This window comes from Leguminivora glycinivorella, chromosome 7, assembly GCF_023078275.1.
Source record: "Leguminivora glycinivorella isolate SPB_JAAS2020 chromosome 7, LegGlyc_1.1, whole genome shotgun sequence".
In the NCBI taxonomy this organism is placed as follows: domain Eukaryota; kingdom Metazoa; phylum Arthropoda; class Insecta; order Lepidoptera; family Tortricidae; genus Leguminivora; species Leguminivora glycinivorella.
In genome coordinates this window covers 18,719,763-18,745,691 of record NC_062977.1, presented here as the reverse complement: position 1 = coordinate 18,745,691, position 25,929 = coordinate 18,719,763, and the positions used below count along the sequence as shown (strand labels likewise).

The following is a 25,929-nucleotide window of genomic DNA, read 5'->3' as shown; positions in this document are numbered from 1 at the left end:
CACATTTATGAACTCGACTGTACCAAAAAAATACACCTAAATATTTGCATCATCCGTAGATGACATTAAATACAACAGCAAATTTTCTTATAAGTAGGTAACATTTATTAACAATCGAAAAAAAAACGAATAAATAAAAGATAAAAATGTTGTCAGGAAATTTCCTTACGAAATTCCATCATGAAAAATCAACGGCACTTATGACCCAGCAACGGCTTATCTTTCCGATAAGACGTTCATGTATAATTGTTCACAAATAAGATAATGTATCATTAAAACCCTCGTAAACAAGTATTTTGATACCGGCGCGAGTGGAAGCAGCACTGATGAGTCGTATCTTGTGCCGAGGAGTGCTGTCGCTTCGCGTGATCTCTGCACCGATGGCTCGAAACGCTAGCTACCTCATTGAGGACCCTAAATATTCCTTCTTGAAGGATTTGGGATTGGAGAAGAAGAATGTGGGTGTTTTCAATGGGAAATGGCAGGCTAATGGACAGGTTAGTCATTTATTACGTACTATTTTTAGCATATCATATGTAAAGTAAGTTGGATAGATAACATTTCAGGGATGTAATTTAAATAATATTTAATTATTTACTGTTATAGTTTGTGTACTTCACAGTGATTCACAAAGTTAAATTCAGCCTTTAATACGAGTGAAGTCATCGTGGATGAATGAATTTATTTGATTGTTTTGGCGTTTCGGGTGTCCCTGGGCGGCAGTGATCGCTTACCATCAGGCGACCTGTCTGCTCGTTTTCCTGCTCTCGCAATAAAAAAATATCAACCTTATTGCATAAAGCGTAAAGCTTTTACCTACACATTCATATTGTTAATAAATATAAAAAAGTACCAAGTAAAAGTACCTAATTCTCAAAATATCACTTATTGCCTTATGCATAAAACTGAAATAAGTAATTAAAGGCTATAGCACCTTTAGTTATTTCACGGTCTTAGATAAAGTTATTTATGATTCTAGAATAGTTCAGGGTAAACAATTATGTAATGGCTAAATTTAGAAACTAAATACTTAACGTTACCAAACATAATTAACATAACAGCGAACCTACCTATTGTTCTAGTCCGTTAGCTTCTGCTGATAACGAGTCTGCCCACACTGTTATCTTTGTGTATTTTACAGCATTTAACCTTAGTAAACATTTCTGTACTCCTTCATATAAATATTTATTAATTATAAATATCACTTGCATTCGTTTTGATAAATGGTCCTTCGAACCGGATCTGATGTGGATTGTGAAATGAGACAATTCTATGAAGTCTTCGTAGCGTTCTTCTGGTTTCAACCTAAGAGAGCTAATTTACCGCTGGAGAAACTGACTTTTCGGGATTTGCCGGTTTATTAACGGTATTTACCTTCTAGGTAGAGCGCCATAGTAACAAAAAAAAATCGTAGGGAACACAGGTTAAGGCTTTCAAAAACGTATTAGGGCCTTACTTCCACAACACACAAACCAACACCATACTTCCCACCAGTCTAAGTAGTCTCTAAAAGCATTATGTACCTACTTTGCAGGTAATCCAATCCTTCAGCCCAGCCAACGGCAAGGTCATAGCCGAAGTCCAGGCGGCCAGTCCATCTGACTACGAGTCATGTGCCGCGGCCGCACAGGAGGCTTGGCGAGAATGGGCAGAACTCCCGGCGCCGACGAGAGGAGAGGTTGTTCGGCAGATCGGAGACGCGCTGAGGGAGAAACTTCAGCCCTTGGGGCAGCTTGTGTCTCTTGAGATGGGTAAGTAGGCAAAGGAAAGCTCGCAATCCAATTTTCAGAAGAAACAAAATCAAACGGTAAAGTCTGGGTGGCTAGATCATTGACTACGAGTCATGTGCCGCGGCCGCACAGGAGGCCTGGCGAGAATGGGACGGGCTGAGAGAAAAACTACAGCCATTGGAGCAGCTCGTGTCTCTTGAGATGCGTGAGTATAGGCAAAGTACAGCTGCCAGACCAATTTTCAGAAGAATAAACGAGTTTCTCTTGGCAGGGGGCTCCTCTGACTACGAATCATGTTTGTACAGCGGCAGCAGAGAAGGTCAGCCACTTTTATAACACAATTTTTCGTTAGACTAGCGGAACAAGCTGAAGTAAGAAAGATAAAAAGGGTCTACTGGCTGGATTTCACGACCCATCTCAGGTCTGCGAACACATGATTTTGACTATTGTGAGCCGTGTGGACTTTTCAAACTTTTCGCATACCTACTGATGCAAACCAACAATTTCCTAAGTGACTTTAACTTGTATCCTTCCAGGTAAAATCCTCCCCGAGGCCATTGGTGAAGTGGTGGAGTACATCCACGTATGCGACCTGGCTTTGGGCCTGTCCCGCTCTTTGCCCGGCACTATCCTGCCTTCGGAGCGTCCTGGTCACGTGCTCATTGAGAAGTGGAACCCACTGGGAGCTATCGGCATTATTACCGCGTTCAACTTCCCGGTGGCTGTGTTTGGTTGGAACAGCGCTATTGCCATGGTATGTTAGATTATGGAGCGATTCTGTCTTCTAGTAAATCCCTGGTGGTACTGGCCGTTTCCTCGGCACTATTCTGTCAAAGTGGGAGCCATTGAATTGGTATCATCACAGCGTTTAACTTCTCTGTAATTGTATTTGTGTGGGACAGTGATATTGACTCTGTCAGTCCTATCACGGGTTTCTCTTATGACTGTATTGGCAATCGGGAAATTAGCAGTTCACATATGGACAACCTTTTCACTACCTAAATTTACATTTTAATACTACCTAAAATTTTAAAAAGTGTGAAAATCTCGAAAACTAGGCGACTTTTACTAAACCTTAATGTCGATTTTCTGGACCAGTATAAGGTGCCCTCTTGGTGGTTAAAAGGTTGTCGATTAATATCCATTAAAATTTTAAAAAGTGTGAAAATCCAAAAAACCAGCCGTCTTTTACTAAACCTTAAAGACGATTTTCTGGACCAGTATAATTAAGTAAGTAAGTAAGTAAATATTCTTTATTGCACCATTTTACATGTTATAAGTAAGTAAGTATGTTATAAGGTGCCCTCTTGGTGGTTAAAAGGTTGTCCATTAATTACCGGGCACCCTGTATAATAATAGCACTTACAAAAACATTGATTTAGTGAACCAATGGCTTTGCTTTGAGATATTGACAGATATATTTAGGATTATTCTACATAATTAATTATGTAGGTTAGTCAATATCTATTGTATTTTTATCTCAAATGAACAAACAAATAATAGTAAATACCTATAATTTATCAATTATCACTAAGTAATTAATATTGAATCCGATATCTACCAGGTGGTTAAGCCTGCCTGCTCACTTAAAATACCCTTGAATCTTTATCAGTCACGGCAAGGAGGCACACCTGGGGCCTATTGCATAACAATTTACAACTCGTATTACAGGCGGTAGTTTCCATCCAATTCCTTTTGTAAGAAAGAGAGTTCCAATTGTAATAAAAGTTGTAAATTGTTATGCAATAGGCCCTTATCTTTTCTTTAGCTGTACTTTATTTAATTTTGATAAGAAGGTATTTTTACCGTGACTACATCGAAATTATACTGTTCATTTCCCAAGAAGCATAAAGTCAATAAATTGGGAATAGTTTTTATTGTTCATAGGTCCTTTAGGGTCCCGTACCAAAAAGGTGTAAAAGAAACCTTTATGATCCGACTCTGTCCGTCTGTCTGTCTCATTGCTAAATTCGAGAACTACTTATGCTTTCGATTTGAAATTTTGAATAGTTATGAACATTGTAAACCTCTACAAATATAATGGTCTTATTGCCTACAAAGTCTACGGTCAAAATTCAAACCAAATAATTTTCTACACAGGTTTGCGGCGACACAAGCGTATGGAAGCCCTCAGACACGACCCCTTTGATCGCGGTCGCTGTCACCAAAATCGTTGAGAGCGTTCTCGTCAAGAACAATATCCCTGGCGCCGTGGCTTCCCTGTGCGTTGGCGGTAAAGATGTGGGGCAACAGTTGGTTAAGGACCCGAGGATGAAGCTGGTTTCATTCACTGGCAGCACTGCTGTTGGACAACAGGTATACGTCTGTGTTTAGTGTTTTGAGGTTCTGGTAGATAGAGCGTGTCAAGACAGTCAATCTTAATTTTGTTATTGAGTATCAAGATTCTCAATAACATGTTATCGTATTTAAAAAATAATAGTTTATTGCCTTTTACATAAAATACCATTACACATCAGAAAATACATTAATGACTTATAAATTATACAGAAAAAAAAAATGCTTATTGTATTGGGCAAAGGGTTTCAGTCTCAGCGTATTCCAGGACAAGATGCGCTGGTTTTCAGACCGAAAATTAAAAATATTTTAAGCGGGTTATTCACGTAACTATTAAAGTTGATATACGTATAACGCTCGACATGTTTCGATCCATTTCCGGGGATCAATTTTATCTTTTTCAAAGAATAGCGACCCCGCCTTTACTCGTCGAAAGCGCATATACTGCGTTTTAAATATATTTGAGTCTCACGGGAGTTTTATAGTTAAAACATGACGTTTTCAGGTCGGAGTAGAAGTACAGAAGCGCTTCGGGCGCCACCTACTGGAGCTTGGCGGCAACAACGCCATCATCGTCAACGAGGACGCCAACCTCGACTTGCTTCTACAAGCAGCTCTGTTCGCCTGCGCCGGTACTGCGGGCCAGCGCTGTACTACGACCCGTAGGCTGCTGCTGCATAAGAAGGTGAGCTGACAACGTCGCTTCACCCGCCTGCTTAGCTGAGTGGCAACAACGCGATCGTCGTCAACGAGGACGTTATCCGATGTCCTTCTACAAGCAGACAGTCGACCATGCTTTCTGCTACAAGTCAAACTAGTGCTCAAAAAAGTACTGACGGCCGCACTGAGAAGTGTTTTCAACAGAATGAGGGAATTTAATTGATCAATCACTTCGTCTCTTATATAACGAAATATATATTTTTACATTCTGTATCTACATACCAATATTGAGGTTGACCGGAACAATTTAGGTTTTTTCTTTAGTGTATGGTATCAGACTTATGTAACTCCGTATAGACAGCTACATTCTAAGAAAAAAAAACCGGCCAAGTGCGAGTCGGGCTCGCGCACAAAGGGTTCCGTAGCAGCAAATAAAAATTACAGTTAAATCAACCTATCTCAAAAACTATAAGAGATACTTTGATCAAACCAAAAATCGTTGAAAGAGTTAATTAGCATGCATCACCTCTATTTTTTTTAGAATTTTATACCCCGTAGTTATAAAAATAGAGGGGGGGGGACATACTTTTTACGACTTTGAGAGCTGATATCTCAAAAACCGTTCACTTTAAGAAAAATGTTTTTTAGAAAACTTTATATCATTTTAAAAGACCTTTCCATTGATACCCCACACGGGTATGTACATCGAAAAAAAATTTTCATCCCTCAGTTACATGTATGGGGGCCCCACCCCCAATTCTTTTTTTTTACTATTTAGTGTCATAATTTTGTAGCGGTTCATACAACACATATTCCCATCAAATTTCATCACTGTAGTACTTATAGTTTCCGAGTAAATCGGCTGTGACAGACGGACAGACGGACAGACGGACAGACGGACAGACGGACATGACGAAACTATAAGGGTTCCGTTTTTGCCATTTTGGCTACGGAACCCTAAAAACGTACCTCAGAACCATGTAGAAAAAGGTACGGTGGCCTAGATGGCGTTACACCTTTGGGGGACGCTCGGCTAGATGGCGCTAATATTAATATTTGACATTTTAACACATATCAAGCGCTGATAGCGGTTATCAGATAAGCGCTGGTAGCCTAGCGGTAAGTGCGTGCGACTTTCGTTCCGGAGGTCGCGGGTTCAAACCCCGGCTCGCACCAATGAGTTTTTCGGAACTTATGTGCTAAATGTCATTTGATATTTGCCAGTCGCTTTTCGGTGAAGGAAAACATCGTGAGGAAACCGGACTAATTCCAATAAGGTCTAGTTACCCTTCGGGTTGGAAGGTCAGATGGCAGTCGCGTTTGTGAAACTAGTGCTTACGCCAAATCTTGGGATTAGTTGTCAAAGCGGACCCCAGGCTCCCATGAGCCGTGGCAAATGCCGGGATAACGCAAGGAAGATGATGATGATTTTAACACATATCAAGCTAAGAATATGGGCCAAATTGTCAAAACTGAGGTTTTAAAGTTTTAAGCTTGTGACGAGAGATGGCAGTTTATGCACTGTGATTACACATTTTACTTTGACAGTAACTCTCTATAATACTTGATCCTCTTTGGTATCTATTTTAGTTTATAGGTAATTTTAGTTTCAAAATGTCTCAAATAGGTTAGAAACTAAATTCCCTAAATATTGTTCCCAGGTGTACAGCGAAGTCGTCTCCCGCCTCACCAAGGCCTTCGCCGGCGTAGTGAGCAAGATCGGCGACCCGCTTCTGTCCGAGACCCTTATTGGGCCTCTGCACACGCCCGCCGCCGTTGAGGCTTACAAGAAGACTGTTGCTGAAATCGTTAAGGCCGGCGGCAAAATCGAGTTCGGTGGAAAGGTGAATATTAGACTTTATTGATTCAAGATTTTAAATACGATCCAGAAAATACTCTCATCAGCCTCTTTTCACACCCGCAGTTGATGACGCTTATAAGGAGACTGTTGCTGAAATCGTGAAGCGGGCATCAATATTGACTTCTGCGGAAAGCCTAATTTAGACTTTATTTCGTTGATATGTTTATGGAGATTAGATTTGTGTCGCTTAACTTCAAACTTGGGTAAATCCATTCTGCTTTAAGATTGAATATATAAAACATATAATATTGATCTGAAAGATAGGTAATCAACCTTATAGCAGAATGGATTTACCCAAGTTTGAAGTTTTATTTTTCACATTATCCGATACCAGATGTAGGAATAGGACCCATATCCTATACATTAAAGGTGCCAACTTTGATTTTTGCTTTTGACGTCCTTCCTACATCTGATATCGGATCGGATAATTGAAAACGTTCTAAGGCTTTTTTTTTATATTATAAATGGGCTTACTCTTGGCCACAGACTAGCCAAAGGCAAAGACGTGGCCTACGATGGAGTGAGCTCGCCCAGAAGATGCCTGTTCATTCTTGATTTGAAGGTTGCCGGGTTATATGAGCTCGGAAATATAGCCGCCGGCAAGAAATTCCACTCCTTGGCAGTGCGCATAAGAAAAGAAGAAGCAAAGCGCTTCGTGCGAATTCGCGGAATATCTACCAAATAACGATGGACACCGGCCGTGCGGCCGAGAGTCCGATGGTAGAATGGGGACGGTGGAATAAGCTCGTGTAGCTCTTGAGCACACTCCCCGAAGCCTGTAAAACACCGACAGACTGGCGACTTTCCGCCGATGGACCAAAGACTGTAGCTTTGCCGTTAGCTTCTGACCATGCTACCATGCATTAGTAACAACATTTGAAAAAAAAAACACATTTTTACGAGCATTGTCTACGCCGCCGGTTTTAATAAATACTACGTAGTTGTAATTTCGAGGAGTCTGTCCTGCAGTAAAGGGTTATCGTATTGTATACAATTAATCGTTATCAGATGTAGTTACCGATTACTACGGAATTATGTCAACTTTCTAACAAGCCCGTTATAATATTTTGTCTCACGCAGGTGATCGAGCGCGAAGGCTACTTCGTGGAGCCCACCATCGTCACAGGCCTGCCCCACAACCACCCTCTCGTCCACACAGAGTGCTTCGCTCCGATTGTCTACTGTCTGGAGATCCCGGACTTAGCTACCGGCATCAGTTACAACAACGAAGTGGAACAGGGACTTTCTTCGAGTCTATTCACTGAGAGCTTGGCTGATATCTTCAAGGTATTTATTTAGTTCTAATGAAGTCAATTATAATTGTTCTTCCACACTGAATGTTTCACTCCCAACTTCCATCGTCTACCTATTGCTTTGAAATATGTACCTGATTTTTATCACATACAAAAACGAAGCGAGACAAACCCAACAGAAATGAAATATATAATTGATAAAAACCGGCCAAGAGCGTGTCGGGCCAAGACAGACATGGCGAAACTATAAGGGTTCCTAGTTGACTACGGAACCCTAAAAAAGGATGGGTAACTGACTTTTGTCCTGTTGTGTGTTTATTAAACTTGCCATGTTAGTATGTTAGTGTGCGTCAAAACGTAGAAGCTAAATTTGACCCACTTCCCGGTTTCCGATTGAGCTGAAATTTTGCACACATGTGTAAATCACGTGACAATGCAATATTATGGTATCAATATCTGAGGGAGCGAGCTTCGCTCGGTTCTATTTTAATATTTCACGTCTTTGGCCGGGATTCGAAACCCTGACACCTACGATCTATCTGCGTACATTAGACCGACCTCGTACGACTGAGCTAAGCGGAATCGATGCGCGCGGGGCAAAATTAAGGACCATATTTTATGTTTACTAACGCGAAAGAAAAACTCATGAAAACTCGAAAATTCGCGTTTTCCGGGATCTAAGCCTACGCTAGATCGATTTTTCACCCCCGAAAACCCCCATATAACAAATTTCAGCGAAATCGTTAGAGCGGTTTCTGAGATCGTTGGTATATATAAATAAATATACAAGCATTGCTCGTTTAAAAGTATAAGATGGAGCTGATCTGATCATGGAACAAAGAAAGGTGGCCATAGGAACTCTGTCATGAAACGTCGTATCCCGTCGAGTAAGGGGTTTTTAGAAATGTCTCGGAGAGCAGTAGATGACTGTCGAAAGAAAGGTACAGTCGGCGATAACAGCTTGTGTCAAAAATGAAATTTTTGCAGAAAACTTATTTACACTAACGTAGCTCGACTCACAGTGTGCTTCAATCTCAATCCTAAAAGTTGTGAATTTTCTACTCAGTAGACCGCCTTGCTCCGCGATCAAATATTTGCACAGTTTAGAATGCAAACCTAATCACGATATATCTTTCCAGTGGATCGGCCCCACCGGGTCTGACTGCGGTATCGTGAATGTGAACATTCCAACCAACGGCGCCGAGGTCGGCGGCGCCTTCGGCGGCGAGAAGGCCACCGGCGGCGGCCGCGAGTGCGGCTCAGACAGCTGGAAGAGCTACATGCGACGCTCTACTGTCACTATCAATTACTCTGGCGCGATCAAGCTGGCGCAGAATATTAAGTTTGGCGACGAGTAAAAGTCGACGATATTATATTTTTCATTGAAAGTTTTGTTTAAGACTGATCACTATTTTAATAAAGCCATTTATACGTTCCAGTGTGTTTTATTGATCGGGAGCTTAGCTATGTATTAATTAACTATAGACATTGTAATAGTGACTTTTCTGATAAATGGTGGCGTAAAACCACCGGCGGCAGCCGAAAGTGCAGATCAGGCGGCTGGAAGAACTACATACTACGGTCACTATCAATTTTATTATTCTGGCGCGATTAAGTTGGCGCAGAATATTAAGTTTGGCGACGAGTAAAAGTCATATTCGACGATATCATAATTTTCATTAAAAGTTTTATTTAAGATATCACTATTTTAATAAAACAGTTTAAACAGGGCTGTGACAGCTAAACTCCCAAAACGGCCACCGTGGCGCTTCAGACGCCCCCTCCCCTCGCCCCGCCACTCCAGCCCCCTCTTTAGCACCCGCCATGATGGATTTCAAAAGTTTTCACATCTTTATTGTGCCGAATTTCAAAGTCGAGTAAACTAGTGTTTAGTGTATCTCCTCGCATTTTTGCTGAGTTGAGATCCTAAATATCTTAATTCTCCTTTGCTGTTTGGATACAATACTTTATTATTGGCTTGCGGACCTTGCGGTTTAGTTAGTGCAATAATAAATCACCATGAGACTGAAGTGTTGTGTTGGTGGTTGCAATGCAACAAATGAGACTCATCGACTTTTTGCATTTCCTAAGAACGATTTCTTAAGGAATTTGTGGATGTCTTTCCTTGTTCCGACAAATTCTATTTTACTCAATTTGTCAAAAGACCAATTACTCAGGAAACGTGTGTGTGAAAAACATTTCGATAGACATCAGTTTGACCAATTGGATGGCAAGAGGATTCGGTTTTCGTATCCTTGCTTATTTACTGATGACGAAATAAAACACGGCGAACCCCTGGCACCAGTTGGAACCGGTGAGTACCTTATGATTTATATATGAATGAATAGTTGTTAAATACCACGTGCGTTATTTACTCTACCTCTTTTTTTTTATAGTAAATTCTAATTCTGGTACCATTTTATATATATACACGAGTATATAATTATAATATATATTTGAATTTCCTGTTAGCATACTAAAATCACATTTTTTGATTTTTTTGTGAGATAAATTATTTGAAGTGAAGATTTCATTAGGTACTTGGATTATAATATATAATATAATTAAGTTATCTAATTGTAATTTTGTTCTAGTCCGACATGCACTGAGTGACCACAATTATTTTAAATACCACGACGATGACGAGGATATGATGGAACAAAATATGGTCATTGGGAGGCCGGGTATGTGTTTTTGTACTTATTTCTAGTCTTGTTTGTCTCAAACTCTCAATAATTATATTGCAATAGTAGATTAGGTAAGTTGGTATTGAGTTAGGTTGAAGCCTAATAAAAATACAGGATAGTTGTTTGACGAGGATGATCCTGTATTCAAATCCAAATTTTAAAAAGAATGCTATTTGTTGACAAAACTTTTTGCAAATCTTTATTTGCTTTGAAGTTAGGATATTTATTTATGAAAGAACATAAGAATAAAGTTATGTCCGTAATGCGTTAATAAATATTACATTTAACAATTTCAGGTGAAGACTTCCATGAACATCCATCATGTTCATATTCTCAAATTGAGAACTCTGCCCCACTAAGTAAAGGTATAGTAGTTTGACTAAGTTTCTACCATAATTTGGAATTATTAATATTATTTCGTTTCGTTTTCTTTTAACCCCTTATTTGCCAAGAGTGGCCCTGAAGCTTTAGTAGTTTCATGTGCTCTGCCTACCCCTTTATGGGATACAGGCGTGATTGTATGTATGTATTAATATTATTCATAGTAATACCAAGGATGATAAATACCAAGATTGACAATCTCATACAAAAAAGTGTACCCCTGAAATGTAATGGGCCATTTATGTGTAAAACTAGATGGCGCTGTGTCGCAGCCTGGAAGTGGCAAAAATCATATAATTTTCACAAATATTTTTAAGTGTTTTTAATTTATGATCAGAACAAATGAGGCATACTATAACTGACCACTATACTAATACTATACTAATTGTCTTCATAGATTAATTTGCCATTATGGTTTTTTATTTTACTTTATGCAAGAATTCTTTATGTAGGTATCATTACTAGCTAAAATTCCGCTTTTACTCTTTCAGATGTTACAGCAGTAGATGAAGGTTCATCATCATTGCCAAAACTCACTGCAGAAGCCGTTTTCCCACCAACTTCCTCACATTCTGACACTGTGGCCTCCGTCCCACAGAGTAAAGGTACTTGCAGGAAATGTTTCATCAAAAAAGGAGTATGATAATAGTTGGTTAGTTTAAAATATATTATTATTATTTAATAAGCAGGCAGGCAGTTAAAAAACTGATATAGTCTGTATCCAGTGATCATTATGACATGTTTAGATGTACTATTAAAGAAATTGATTGTTTAGCAATTTGCGGTTCAAGTCAATTTGGTTGACACATACTTATGCTAAGAGCTGTCAAATGTCAAGTCAACCGTCAACTGCTAAAGAATCAAATTCTTTGACCATACATTATGTAGATGTGATGTGCTTGTCTAGTCTGAAAAATGAAAAAAGTATTTATTAACTTCACCACAAAGTATAAGTCTATTTTTAAACTGATTCACATTTTCACATAAATTAATTTAAACAAAAATTAATGTATGGATTTTGTGGTCCGAAATAAATTATTTTATTTTTTATTTATTTTATTAAGATTTCTATACTATAAATGCTATATATGTCTTGGTATAGGTAGCTCGCTAGGTCGCTTTTCGATGAAATAAAACACTGTGAGGAAACCGGACTAATCCCAATAATCCCTGTAAGGCAGGCAGGTCAGATGGCAGTCGCTTTTGTAAAAGTAATGCCTTCCCCAAATCTTGGGATTAGTTGTCAAAGGTGGCAAATGCCGGAACGACGACGGAATATTATAATATACGTATACATATGTGATTGTTTTTTTAACATTTCGCCATTACGCTTTCAGATGGTGTAGCAGTAGACAAAGACTCATCATCATTACCAAAAGTGATTGATGGCACTGTTCTTGATGTTTCCTCGGAAGTCTCGGAACTAACAGGTTTGTTTCAAAAAATAAAATAAATATTATAAGACATCCTTACACAGATTGACTGAGCCCCACGGTACACGGTAAGCTACAGGCCTGTGATGTGGGTACTCAGACAACAATATACATAATATACTTATGTCCGAATATGATTTTCAATAAAACACGCATAAAATTTAAATGTTCTTTGCCCAAAAAAAATACTTCTAATTGTTTGATTTTGTTCTAGTCATGATATCAAATCACATTAGACTTTAACTAAAGATTTTTTACAAAAACATTAGAGCACCATACAAGTCCATGAATACCTAATCCAATTACTGTAGACACAAAGTGTCTACAAAGTAAAACTTGACCCCATGCATATAAATTATAAATTTTTGTTACGCGCTTGGCCATCTATCTAGCCATTCTTATGGTCCACTGAGAATGTCTTCATATATTAATTTGCCATTATGACTTTTTATTTTATTTTATGCATAACAGATCGACTACATCAATTTCCATCCATCTTGAGAATTATTTATGTACTTATGTAGGTATCATTATTGGCTAACATTCCGCTTTTACTCTTTCAGATGTGACAGCAGTAGATGAAGGTCCATCGTCATTGCCAAAACTCACTGCAGAAGCCGTTTTCCCACCAACTTCCTCACATTCTGACACTGTGGCCTCCGTCCCACAAAGTAAAGGTACTTGTAGGAAATGTTTCATCAAATAAAACCGGCCCAGAGCGTGTCGGGCCACGCTCAGTGTAGGGTTTCGTAGTTTTCCGTATTTTTCTCAAAAACTACCAAACCTATCATGTTCAAAACAATTTTACTGGAAAGTATTTATAAAGTTCTACTTTTGTGATTTTTTTCATATTTTTTAAACATATGGTTCAAAAGTATAGTATAATCTATATTTCCGAAAATATTAATATTCTCAGAAAACGATTTTAGTAAATCCTTATTCATTTTTAAACACCTATCCAACAATATATCACACGTTGGGGTCGGAATGAAAAAAAAAATCAGTCCCCACTTTACATGTAGCGGGGGTACCCTAACTAAACATTTTTTTCCACTTTTTAGTTTTGCACTTTGTCGGCGTGATTGATATACATATTGGTACCAAATTTCAGCTTTCTAGTGCTAACCGTCACTGACGTTATCCGCGGACGGACGGACGGACAGACAGACATGGCGAAACTATAAGGGTTCCTAGTTGACTACGGAACCCTAAAAACGAGTACATATTATAATAGTTGGTCAGTTTAAGATATATTATTATTATTTAATAAGCAGGCAGGCAGTTAATAAAACTGATATAGCCTGTATCCAGTCATCATTATGACATGTGTAGATGTACATTATGTAGATGTGATGTGCTTGTCTAGTCTATTTTTAAACTCATTCACTTTTTCACATAAATTAATGTATGGATTTTGTGGTCCGAAATAAATTATTTTTATTTATTTTATTAAGATTTTTATACTACAACGTGCTACACCATCCACTGAAAACCTGAAAACAGTGTTTAGAATCAAGAGTTGAATCGATTAGGCTATATTTTAAATGCAGGTTGTTTTTTGTATTTATTTTTTATTTATTGTGTGCCCGGTCTATAAGTTACAAACGCGACAGTTACTACTGTAACCTGTGTGGTGACGGGTTAAGAATTTCACCACCCCCTTTCTTCCCGTGGGTGTCGTAGAAGGCGACTGTGGGATATGGGTTAGATTGTGGCATAGGCGAGAGGCTGGCAACCTGTCACTGCAATGCCACAGCTTCGTTTTCTTTCAACCCCTTATTTGCCAAGAGTGGCACTGAAGCTTTAGTAGTTTCATGTGCTCTGCCTACCCCTTTATGGGATACAGGCGTGACTGTATGTATGTATGTACTACTGTATCATTGATATGATATAGGATTGCATAGGTATCTACTTGGTACTATTTAATACTGGCTGTTATTTTTATTAAAGATTGAATTGTCAATAGTTAGCTCATCTGACTCAGTGATAAGGTTCAATTTAGCATGGCAAAAATACGACATTGCAGTTCCTATTATTAAAAAGTGAATGTCAGTTGCTAATGTCACTACCGTAATTCAGGCAATAAGGGCTGTTTTTCTTATAATTTGTAACAAACTATCGCCTTATCGACTTTTGTTCCAGGCTCCAGCCCAGTTTGTATGACTGACAATTTATAAGATACCTAAAGCTTATATCTTTGTAATAAGGATTACGAATTGCTAGTAATCTGTGTGGACCATGATGAAACACTAACACGTCACACATACGTGATCATTTAACGTATAGTTACTAATCAACTAGAAGTAGTAAAATAAAAGAAACAGCAATATCTTTGGAAATAATATACAGATTTAAGAATAAATTCTCTAGACTAATTCTAAATAATAAAAATCTGTTGGAGTCTCTGAGGTTTTCAGTGGCTTGTGTAGCATGTTGTGTAAATGCTATATATTATTATGTCTTGGTATAGGTAGCTCGCTAGGTCGCTTTTCGATGAAAGAAAACATCGTGAGGAAACCGGACTAATCCCAATAAACCCTGTAAGGCACGTAACCCTTCGGGTTGGAAGGTCAGATGGCAGTCGCTTTTGTAAAAGTAATGCCTTCCCCAAATCTTGGGATTAGTTGTCAAAGGTGGCAAATGCCGGAACGACGCAAGGAAGAAAATGATCTAGAAGAAGCATCACTAAATTATACGTGTATTATAATATACGTATACATATGTGATTGTTTTTTTAACATTTCGCCATTACGCTTTCAGATGGTGTAGCAGTAGACAAAGACTCATCATCATTACCAAAAGTGATTGATGGCACTGTTCTTGATGTTTCCTCGGAAGTCTCGGAACTAACAGGTTTGTTTCAAAAAAAATAAAAAAAATATTAAGTATACGACATCCATACACAGATTGACTGAGCCCCACGGTAAGCTACAGGCCTGTGATGTGGGTATTCAGACAACGATATATGTACATAATATACATAATTATGTCCAAATAAGCTTTTCAGTAAAACACGCATAAAATTAAAATGTTCTATACCCAAAAAAAATTTACTTCTAATTATTTCATTTTGTTCTAGTCATCACATCAAATCACATGATAGAATTAAAGATTTTTTACAAAACTATTAGAGCACCATACAAGTCCATGAATGAATACCATTTAATTGTCATCTCTCTCACTCTCTCTCAAGTATAGTGTACAATTAATTAAATACATGTATGAGAAATAATAGGGACCCGATAAAGTTTTTTTTTACCTATTTATTTTTGTTTATGTCTGTTGCAATAAATGGTTACCGACTTGGATTTAATTTTTATGTCGTTTGTTCTGTTTCAGAAATTGAACCAACATCAGCTCAATCATTGCAACAGAAGAAATCAACACGGAAACGTAATACAGGTACATATATTTATTTTTCTCAAACATACATACATACATACAGTCACGCCTGTATCCCATAAAGGGGTAGGCAGAGCACATGAAACTGCAAACATGCAATGAAATATTGTCTTTACGTTCCTTAAAATGGGCTGGGAAGTATCGCTTTTTGGGCGCAACAACTCGAGAGGACTGTAAAGGGATTTCATATTATTTTTTAGGCCTAGCCCTGCAAAGTAACTTTTTTTTAATAAAATATTTTATATATTATCCTTTAGAGCATTTTTTTTTATTTCATTGTATGTTTGAGAAAAGCACTATACATGCCTCGGCGTGAAAACGGATTCCCGGCCTCGTATCCCTATCCCACTTGGCCGGAAATCCTCATTTTCCCGGCCTCTGATGTAATGTACTATATTATGATGACTGGTAAGGACATTTATTTGTGTGATGTACACAGATATTTGTTCTCGAGTCATGGAACTCAAGGATGTCTGCCATGTAGGTATATTGTATATTGGTTTTAGCCCCACGTGTGACGGAGTTTTCAAGACCAAGTTCGGCTTTGCAAGCCATATCCGAGCACACGCTCGTAACGTAAGTAGCTAGTAGGTCGCAGTTGCCGATTACGGCATGGATAGCTATATATTGGTTTTGTGTGAAATCAGAGGAAGTTTGTATTGGTGATGTTCAGGGTCAGCATTAGCCATTCAGGCCCGGCCTTCAAGACCCTGCCCAAAATTAGCAGAGAAATGTTTAAATTCGTTTCGGTTTAAATTCGTAACCAACCTGATTACTCTGGAAAGAGCTCAAAGAGCGGTGTTAAAGGTATCCTTGCGCAAACCGAGACAATTTTCAACAGAGAGCCTTTTCAGAGAGGCTGGAGTTCTCAGTGTCCGTAGACTTTTTATCATGCGAGTTGCCGTTTACATGCATAGCCGGATAATAAACTGCTCATCCTACCCTAGCATGCTAAACCAACCTATATTCAGAACATCTGTACCTCGAGTCCGTAGTAGGTTCGCTAGACGCTTTAAATCATTTATTTTTCCTTATATTTATAACGCTGTGCTGAAACGATGTGACATTAAACGCTGCCCTCTTCCTAAAAAGCTAAATCCTTATTACGTAAATTCCTACTGCCTTTAACTTACGAAGATTTTGAGAAAATATGCTGTCTTAGACAATAAACATTTTTCACAATAAGTCCCTCGCACACACACACACACACACACACACACACACACACACACACACACACACACACACACACACACACACACACACACACACCATACATATTCTCACACACACACACACTCTCTCTCTACCTAAATCACTAGTTACGGAACCCTCTGTTTTTCATTTGATCTTGTCATTGTTTGTCGTTATCTTGATCGTGACTTTATCTTGTCGTGATCTTGTTTAACGTTATATTTTATATTAATTGTAATAGGTACTTATATTTGTAAGTTTGCATGCACTTAGTATTTATTTTTACTTAAGCTGCTGTTATCTGGTCAAACCACGCATGTAGCTGACTTCCACGATACAGGCTTAGCCTAGTGTGGGGGTCGTCGATTAATTGCATACTGTATTTTAAACAAATTCTCTTGGTTAATATAGTTTTTTTTTTTATTTAGCCCTTCCCTGCTAAATTTGTGAATTTGTGGCCCAGGAGTTGTCATGGAATACAATGTCGGTATCATCCGTATAATCATATCTATTTTTTTTTATTACAGGTTCTGTTATGAAGAAATTAAGTTCAAAGGGAAGAAAATTCGTCAACGACATGATAAGTATTACGAAATCATGTATGGGTGACACTGGCGGAGAAAGACTTTCACAAGCTAAATCATATGGAGGTAACGAGCAATTGTTTAAGAATTTCGACCTACTTAACAAACAGGCACAGACGTTTCTGCTAATGCAATTGAAACTGTGTCGCAAAAACAAAATGTCCCGAACGTTCACGATGGAAGAAAAGCGTATGGCTCTATTGCTGATGAAGCAAAGCCCAAAGGCGTACAAACTTTTGGAAACAATGTTTGCTTTGCCCACTAAGAGGACTTTACACAGACTATCTGAAAAAGTAATAATCAAACCAGGAATTAACCGACAGTTATTTTCTCACATCCGAAATACCGTGAAAAACTGGGGACAACAGCAAAAGTTATGCTCAATAGTATTTGACGAAATTGCTCTGACACCGTACTTAACATACAATGAAAGTAATGATCTAATTCATGGATTTGTGGATGTCGCTGGTGAAAGAAAAATGAAGTTTTGTGATCATGCCCTTGTATTTATGATAAGAGGCATATGTTCTTCATGGCGGCAGTGCATATCATATTACTTCTGCGAAGGAACAACATCTACAAACGAGATGCAGGAAATCTTAAAGCAAATCGTGGCAGAAGTGGCTCAAACAGGACTTATACCTTTAGGACTAGTTTGCGACCAAGGATCGACCTTCAGAACTGCGATCAAAAAATTCCGAGAAGAGACAATACGTTACCGTAACGACGAAGCCAACACAGAAGATGGTAAATATAAATAAAGTATATATTATATAGTACTGATGTAGATTGTAGATATTTTTGGTTTTTTTGGCTCCTGACGACGAATGCTCAATTATTTAACTTCATGTTTTTAACTTCTTGTGATATAAGGTGATTCTGACGACCGGCCCCCTTAGGGTCCCCCCACATCTAGCGTCTCGCGAGCGTCGCGTCGGGCCAACTGTATGGAAAAAGACGCCGCGTCGACGCGGCGTCTGCCCATACAGTTGGCCCGACGCGACGCTCGCGAGACGCTAGATGTGGGGGACCCTTATCTGTTAAGCCGCGTTCCTGGGTTCGAATCCCGGTATGGGCATTTATTTGTGTGATGAGCATAGATATTTGTTCCTGAGTTGTCTGAGTACCTACAACACATAATATGTCTGTTTATTAATATATGTACCATGTAAGTGTTTTGGTTGTATTACATTGTAAACTTACATCTGAAATAAATGATATTGAAATTGAAATCTTGAGCTTACCATAGGACAGTCAATTTGTGTAAGAATGTCGTATAATTTATTTTATTTATTATACGAGTATCAACTTAACTTTAAATCAATTTTCAAGAAGCAGAAACGTCCACTAATGATATTTTAAAAAATTGTTAAGGGAAAAAAAAAAAATTACGCTTTGTATAAACCTACAGTATTGTTAATTAGAGTTACAAAATACCTACTGTATTAATATTACTTTATTATTTCAGATGGCATAGTACACATTGCTGGTCATCATTTAAGTGTATTTTACGACCCGCCCCATTTACTTAAAGGATTAAGGAACAATTTCCTTAACAAAAATATTATTTGGGAAGGAAAGAGAGCATCATGGAAGGACATTCAATACATATATGACATTGATAGCCGGCTGGGTCACACGAGGGCATTACCAAAATTAACGGCGCACCACGTAGATCCCGATAAAATAAAAAAAATGAAAGTCAGCGTGGCGGCGCAAGTTTTTAGTTCACGAACAGCGGCCATGCTGAACTACACAGCTGCCCTTAGTAAGTAATATTTTAATTTAACTATTTGAATGTGTCGCGCTACGTTATACCGCCACCGCCTCCGTGTGCGGAGTGTGCTGGTGAAGGCTACATGCACAAAGGCTGTTTCAGTGGTTCGTCTGTGGTCCACTTGACTTGCGTCTGCGGGGTTTGTGTGCCGTCTTCTGGCCGTTCTGCCGCTTAAAAGTCTGTACTTTTTTATAAAAGTCATACACATGTATGTGATATGAGTCTTGTTTTTTGATTCCATCTAGTGTAAAATAAATAAATAATTTGCTATGACATTACTTTTGCGAGTTTTTATTCTCATACGATTGAAACTTTTATAGTTTAATTATATTAAAGGCCTCTATGATGCAATAAAATTTGCTGACGATTTATTTCTGCTTTCAGACAAGCTTCATAATCCTGACTCAAGTGATACTGTACCATGGAAGCGACAGCAGAGCTCATTGAATTTTTTGACACGTTGTTTGACAGCGTCAACGGCTCCCCTGGAGGCGCAACTAAAGGAAACTGAGGAAAGCAGTGAAAAAAATTCAGCTCACCATAAATTTTGGTTGGAAGCCATAGAAAAATTAAATAAAATTCAATACGAGGACGTGACCAGTAAATTGGCTTTAAGGCAAGGAAATCCTCGATTGGTTCGAGTACCGTCACTAGAAGGATGGGTAGTAACACTTAACAGTTTCAGTAGGATATCGAAGATTTTGTTTGACGAATTTGGTGTGGAATATTTTTACCCGCGAAATATAAACCAAGACCCACTGGAAAACTTTTTTGGGAGAGTGAGGGCTCTCAACTACAGAAATGTTAAACCAAATGCCTGTAGTTTTGTGCATACTTTTAAGTCGTTACTTCTCTCTAATATATTGAGCCCTCACTCTAAATTTGCAAACTGTGAAGTGGATAATGGTGAGGTTTTATTACAGAAAGATTTTCTTTTTGATGTAGAAGACCTAGAAGACCATGAAGACAACAAAGAAAATCAATGTCCAAACATAATTTCCCGCCCATCCACTTCACAGGTCTGTCCAAGTGAATCTAAACTAGATTACCAAAAACATGGATCAACTTTACAAAAAATGAAAGTTGAATGTTCAGCGTATACAGCAGGGTATCTATGTAGAAAAATCTCAAAAACAATTAACTGCCAGCGCTGCTTATCAACTTACATAAGCAGCTCTAAAGAGGACCACCACGCCTATATACAATTCAGAGAATACAAAAGACTTAAAAATAACAATCTTCAATATCCTACTGAACAATTTTTAAAATTATATACAGAAACAAGTAATACCATACATAATTATTTAAACATTAATTGTTTTAAACATAATGTCGGCACTGACCTGCTTTACATGTTAAGTAAATTGAGGATTTCATGGCTGGGATGTGTAGATCATACAAATGTTGTAAAAAACACATTTCTGAACATCATTGTCAGATTACATACCCATAATTGGTGTAATATTATAAATAAAATTTTAAAGGGCGACATAGAAGAAAAATACGCAATGAAAATGGAGGAACCACAAAAATTAGCCTACAAAAAATTCAGATCACATAGACTCCGACAAAAAGCAATATATAAATGACTTCTTTTTTGTGACCTTATTGTCTTTGTGGTGTGATTTTTTTGTAGGCTAGTTTTGTTATAAAGCAAGAACCGCAAGACCTTCCTAATTTTGTCCAATATGAAAGTTGAGGATAATACTGTAGAGTACTAAGTATCGACATTTTATATGTGCTAGTTCGGTTCAATGACCATTTTTCGGGCAAAAGGTTAAAACAATAGGTAGGTACTCTAGTTTTCGTTAAATTCTCAAGGCTGATTTTTATGTTTGTGTTAGAAGTTGCTGTTATAAATTGATAATCATCATTGCTAGACCATTCTCGCCGGCCGTAGCTTGAGAAAATATAAGGGTTGAAAGTCTCTCTGTAAGTTACAGCCGGCGGAAATGATCTGGCAATGCTAATTATCAATTTATTACAGTATTCTGGTCAGGTTTGAATGTAATAACCTAAAAGCAACAAACTAAAAACATTAATCAAACGAAAACGAACTGGCTGGTAAAAATTACCTGTACATGATGTTTTTGAATCACAAATATTGCATAAATCGATTGATTTGTTTTAGTTTGGTGTTTCATAGTCTGTATTTTGTTCGTGTTGGGTGTGATGAAAAAAATTGTGTTTCACTCGGTGGCAAAGTTAGTTTGTTTAACCTTCCTGCCGTGAACCCCCTCAAACGCTCAAGATTCCACAGCGGTTCAATATTGGAATCTTTCGCTACCTTGGGTTTCAATTTTGGCACGTGCAGTTAAACAATACTTTGTCCCCCTGTAAGACAAATAACTATTAGTTCTATTTATTAACAATAATATATTACAAAATTGGTATTGAATATTCACATCAGTCAATATTTTATGTTGGAGGTATAATTTTCTGTTATGTATTGTAAATAATATGGAAATAAATATATCAGGAAAAACTTCGTTTTATTTCAAAATTGTATAAATTGCTAAGTTGGGAACGATTTTGGTAGTACAAAATGAGCAAGTGTCACATTTGCTAAGTCTGTGCTATCGAAATCGCTACCAACTTAGCTTGGTACTTTATTTGTAAATCCTTACGACAGTTATCGATAAAATCATTACATCACTAGTTAATATCGATATCGATTATCGAACTGGGACAGCACTATTATGTCAAACTTGACAGCTATTGCCACAGATTATGCTACTGCTAGCAGCGCTATAGTGGCGCCACAGCGGACTAAGTAAAAACAGGGCAAAAGTGACTGTCGCATCTGTTACGTAGTAACTAATTATTAATCTGTGGCGACCAACCCCGAGGCTCTCAGCTTATTTCATGGCGACCGTGGCTTTGTGACACCGACCGTGACGTAGAGAGTTGCTTTGAGCACTTGGAAGCATGGACGACGAGGACGCAGAGGATGATGCGGATAGCTGGATGTGTCGAGCACCAACGACGGGTAGTTTTTGGTGAAAATGGACTACCAAGTTATTCTCCGTGTACCAACCAGTGCTTTTATCACGGCGAGATTGGTTATGGCTGGAGCGTACTGAAGATGACTACGGGATTTGGCGATGGATTGGAGTCGGCACCAGCCAGGCACCATGCAGGCGACTCGGCGAGTACAGCACGTCGAGCGCGAGCGGCCAAATAGGTGAAGTCTTTTAACGTATTGTATATTTTTTGTGTCTAGTTACTTATATTAGTTGGGATAGTTAGGATTTTTATGATTTTGTCTGTTGTATTTTATAATTAAATTTTTTTTAAATTGGTTTGTAGCTAGTTTAATTGTCTGTTTTATTTTCGGTTGTTAATTTAATTTTATTGTTACTGTTGATAGATATATTAAGTTAAACGATATTATCGTTCTATAGGTAAATTATTATTATGTATTCATTTGTGCATGCTCAAACTACCATCAATGTGTGAGTCAGCAAGGTCGAGGACTGATGTAGTTAGATGTAGTGTAGTTCGAGTAAGCAATAAAAATGGATGCATATTTTCTAGGTCAGACGGACTGCGTAATGTCAATGTTAAGTTATGACGTACGTATGGAAGTGAGTTAATTACTTAAATAATAATATTCGTTCGATGATTCGCTCATCAGATGAAATTAACCGGACATGACGATTAAATACTTTGCCTTTGGTGCTTAACCAGCCCGAGGTATTAAATTATTGGAAAGATATAATACGAGATGAGTTTTTTAATATTTTATGATGGATGACAAATGTTTCATATCATTGATAATGATATTTGAATATGAATATATTATAATTAATACTCTATAAGTAAATTACATAAATTATGGAGATTAGAAATATAAGGAGCGAAAGCTTTAAGTATCAGAAGTGCACATATAAAAAAAAAGATAGGTGGCGCTGCAATCGCAGGTGCATAAGGGTTTGACAATCTCTTTGCCTTCTCGGTAGTGACCCCGCCTACGGAGCAAGAGGTCCCGGGTTCAAATCCTGATGAGACCTTTTTTATTTTTTTCTACTAATATTTTTCTTGAATTATTTTATTTTTATAATGTCCAAAAAGATTTTGTTTTGTTACAACTTTTCGAAATTTCATTCGCAAGACTTACAACATTACCGAAGAATCCTAAGATGGGGCAAACAATGTAAAAGGGCTTAAGTTAACATTTGTATGAATAAAACAATAAATAAACACAAATAAAATACACAAAAAGAAAATTAATGTATAAAAAAAAACAAAAAGCAAAAAGATCGCTGTCAGAATCGAACCCGAGAACATCTGCGTACGACGCCAGCGCACTACCACGGGACTACGTCTTGACTTGCTCAGTCTGACGAAATCAGCCTAGAGAAAAGAACGTCTAATGTCATCTCACATCGCTGATCATTGAGCGAGACATGCGCTCCAAGCGGAGAGATTTGTAACTGCAATTACAAGGCCTCAGCCGGTCATTTTTGCGACTGTTCTACTTCGACAGACTTTCCTCCTTATCTCTAGTCTCCCTGTTAATTATTAGATTGTAAAGTGGAAAAGTGTTTAGTGTATAAGCATAGGACTTAATTGTATTTATTTCCTTAAGTTCTTTCGGGGGGAGGGAACCCCTTACCTTTTCAGGGGAGGTGTGATAGGCTAGTAGACATTCCTACACGTTGATCACGTAGACAACGTAGTAGTGATTGAATACAGATAAACCACCTCTCCAAACGATAAGGGATTGCCTCTCAGCATGTAGGTTAACTGTATATAAACTACAAGCACAATGTATCTGGACTGGAGGAGTGTTGGAGATAGGTTGAAGACATTACACCCATACACCAGAACTGACTACAGTGTTTCCATCAACCAACCCCCAGGCTCTCAGCTTATTTCATCATGATGAGATAAGCTCTTCCTGTGATATTAGGTCTCAATGGGGTCTAATATTATAATCGTCAAATCAAATATGTATTATCGAGTTCTTAAACTTCTTAACCGCCGCCTCAAATCTCTCATGGTGGTTCTCAATTCGTCTATGTTTTTATTATTATTTTTTAATGTTTGTTTCACGATATTTTGATTGAATGTAAATGCATACAGATTGGACCCATTTTTCTCAGAACCTAGTTCTGATGATGGAATCCTTGAGAAATCGAGGGAACTCCTCAAATCTGAAAGGCACACATATGGTGATTTTGTGTTTTTTAAGGAACAGCATGCATTTACGTACGGAACAGTGACATTTGGTGCAATGGAACTGCTGATGATGGTCAGAACGGAACTCCTCAAATCTGAACGGCACGCTTATAGTGACTTTGGTATTTTTATAAGAACAGCATGCCCTTACGTCCAGAACAGTGACATTTGGTGCAGTGGAACTGCTGATGATGGTCAGAACGGAACTCCTCAAATCTGAACGGCACGCTTATAGTGACTTTGGTATTTTTATAAGAACAGCATGCACTTACGTCTAGAACAGTGACATTTGGTGCAGTGGAACTGTTGATGATGGTCAGAACCGAACTCCTCAAATCTGAACGGCACACTTATAGTGATTTTGGCATTTTTATAAGAACAGCATGCACTTACGTCTAGAACTGTGACATTTGGTGCAGTGGAACTGCTGATGAAGATCAGAACGGAACTCCTTTAATTTGAACGGCACACTTATAGTGACTTTGGTATTTTTATAAGAATAGCATGCATTTTAGTTCAGAACAGTGACATTTATTTAGTTATGTTTGTTAAGAATATTGAGTTTTTAACCGCCGCCTCAAATCTCTCAAAGGAAGGTGAAGGTGGTTCTCAATTCGTCTGTATTTTTTTTTAATGTTTGTTCCTCAATATCTCCGTCGTTACTAGACCGATTTTGAAAAAAAAATTGAATATATATGCATACATATTGGATCCATTTTTCTCAGAACCCAGTTCTGATGATGGGATCCTGGAGAAATCGAGGGAACTCCTCAAATCTGAAAGGCATACATATGGTGATTTTTGTGTTTTTAAAGGAACAGCAAACATTTACGTACGGAAAAGTGACATTTGGTGCAGTGGAACTGCTGATGATGGTGAGAACGGAACTCCTCAAATCGAACGGCACGCTTATAGTAACTTTGGTATTTTTTTTAGAACAGCATGCACTTATGTCCAGAACAGTGACATTTGGTGCAGTGGAACTGCTGATGATGGTCAGAACCGAACTCCTCAAATCTGAACGGCACGCTTATAGTGACTTTGGTATTTTTATAAGAACAGCATGCACTTACGTCCAGAATAGTGACATTTGGTGCAGTGGAACTGCCGATGATGGTCAGAACCCAACTCCTCAAATCTGAACGGCACACTTAGTGACTTTGATATTTTTATAAGAACAGCATGCATTTAAAAGTTCAGAACAGTGACATTGATTTAATTGTTTGTTAAGCATATTGAGTTTTCAAGTATAATTTTGTCAAGCTTCGATTTCTTAACGGTATACGTATATCCATTTGTGTTGCCATCAAATAATAAAAGCAGTTTTAAAAAATACCTACACATTTCTACATAATCCAACATTCGCATGTAGCTTTCACCAGAACCACAAAGGCGGCGGTTTTTTTTTCTTAAAAATTATTATAAGATACGAAATAATGAAACAAGTTTTCATCATCTTAGTTATGTTTAATATTACATTTTTTAAAG

General features: G+C 38.0%; 2 protein-coding genes across 2 annotated transcripts; both read left to right on the top strand.

Moving 5' to 3' along the window:
- Positions 1-287: 287 nt before the first annotated feature.
- Positions 288-9,234, top strand: LOC125228355 (putative aldehyde dehydrogenase family 7 member A1 homolog). The gene is made up of 8 exons (XM_048132890.1): positions 288-497; positions 1,535-1,751; positions 2,267-2,484; positions 3,831-4,046; positions 4,531-4,710; positions 6,347-6,529; positions 7,627-7,833; positions 8,939-9,234. The coding sequence occupies exons 1-8, from the start codon at positions 327-329 to the stop codon at positions 9,155-9,157; spliced, it is 1,611 nt and encodes a 536-aa protein (XP_047988847.1). The 5' UTR covers positions 288-326; the 3' UTR covers positions 9,158-9,234.
- Positions 9,235-9,540: 306 nt separating this feature from the next.
- Positions 9,541-20,290, top strand: LOC125228064. The gene is made up of 11 exons (XM_048132510.1): positions 9,541-10,483; positions 10,783-10,851; positions 11,359-11,472; positions 12,205-12,297; positions 12,864-12,977; positions 15,061-15,153; positions 15,640-15,702; positions 17,424-18,227; positions 18,949-19,248; positions 19,642-19,776; positions 20,277-20,290. The coding sequence occupies exons 1-11, from the start codon at positions 10,450-10,452 to the stop codon at positions 20,288-20,290; spliced, it is 1,833 nt and encodes a 610-aa protein (XP_047988467.1). The 5' UTR covers positions 9,541-10,449.
- The last annotated feature ends 5,639 nt before the right edge of the window (positions 20,291-25,929 follow it).

Excerpts from the sequence above, each read along its gene's own strand:
- LOC125228355 (XM_048132890.1), top strand. The coding sequence starts at position 327 with ATGAGTCGTATCTTGTGCCGAGGAGTGCTGTCGCTTCGCGTGATCTCT. Across the intron at positions 2,485-3,830 it reads GGAACAGCGCTATTGCCATG|GTTTGCGGCGACACAAGCGT; the intron begins GTATGTTAGATT and ends TTTTCTACACAG. Across the intron at positions 6,530-7,626 it reads AAATCGAGTTCGGTGGAAAG|GTGATCGAGCGCGAAGGCTA; the intron begins GTGAATATTAGA and ends TGTCTCACGCAG.
- LOC125228064 (XM_048132510.1), top strand. The coding sequence starts at position 10,450 with ATGATGGAACAAAATATGGTCATTGGGAGGCCGG. Across the intron at positions 11,473-12,204 it reads CTCCGTCCCACAGAGTAAAG|ATGGTGTAGCAGTAGACAAA; the intron begins GTACTTGCAGGA and ends TTACGCTTTCAG. Across the intron at positions 15,703-17,423 it reads AACACGGAAACGTAATACAG|GTTCTGTTATGAAGAAATTA; the intron begins GTACATATATTT and ends TTTTTATTACAG.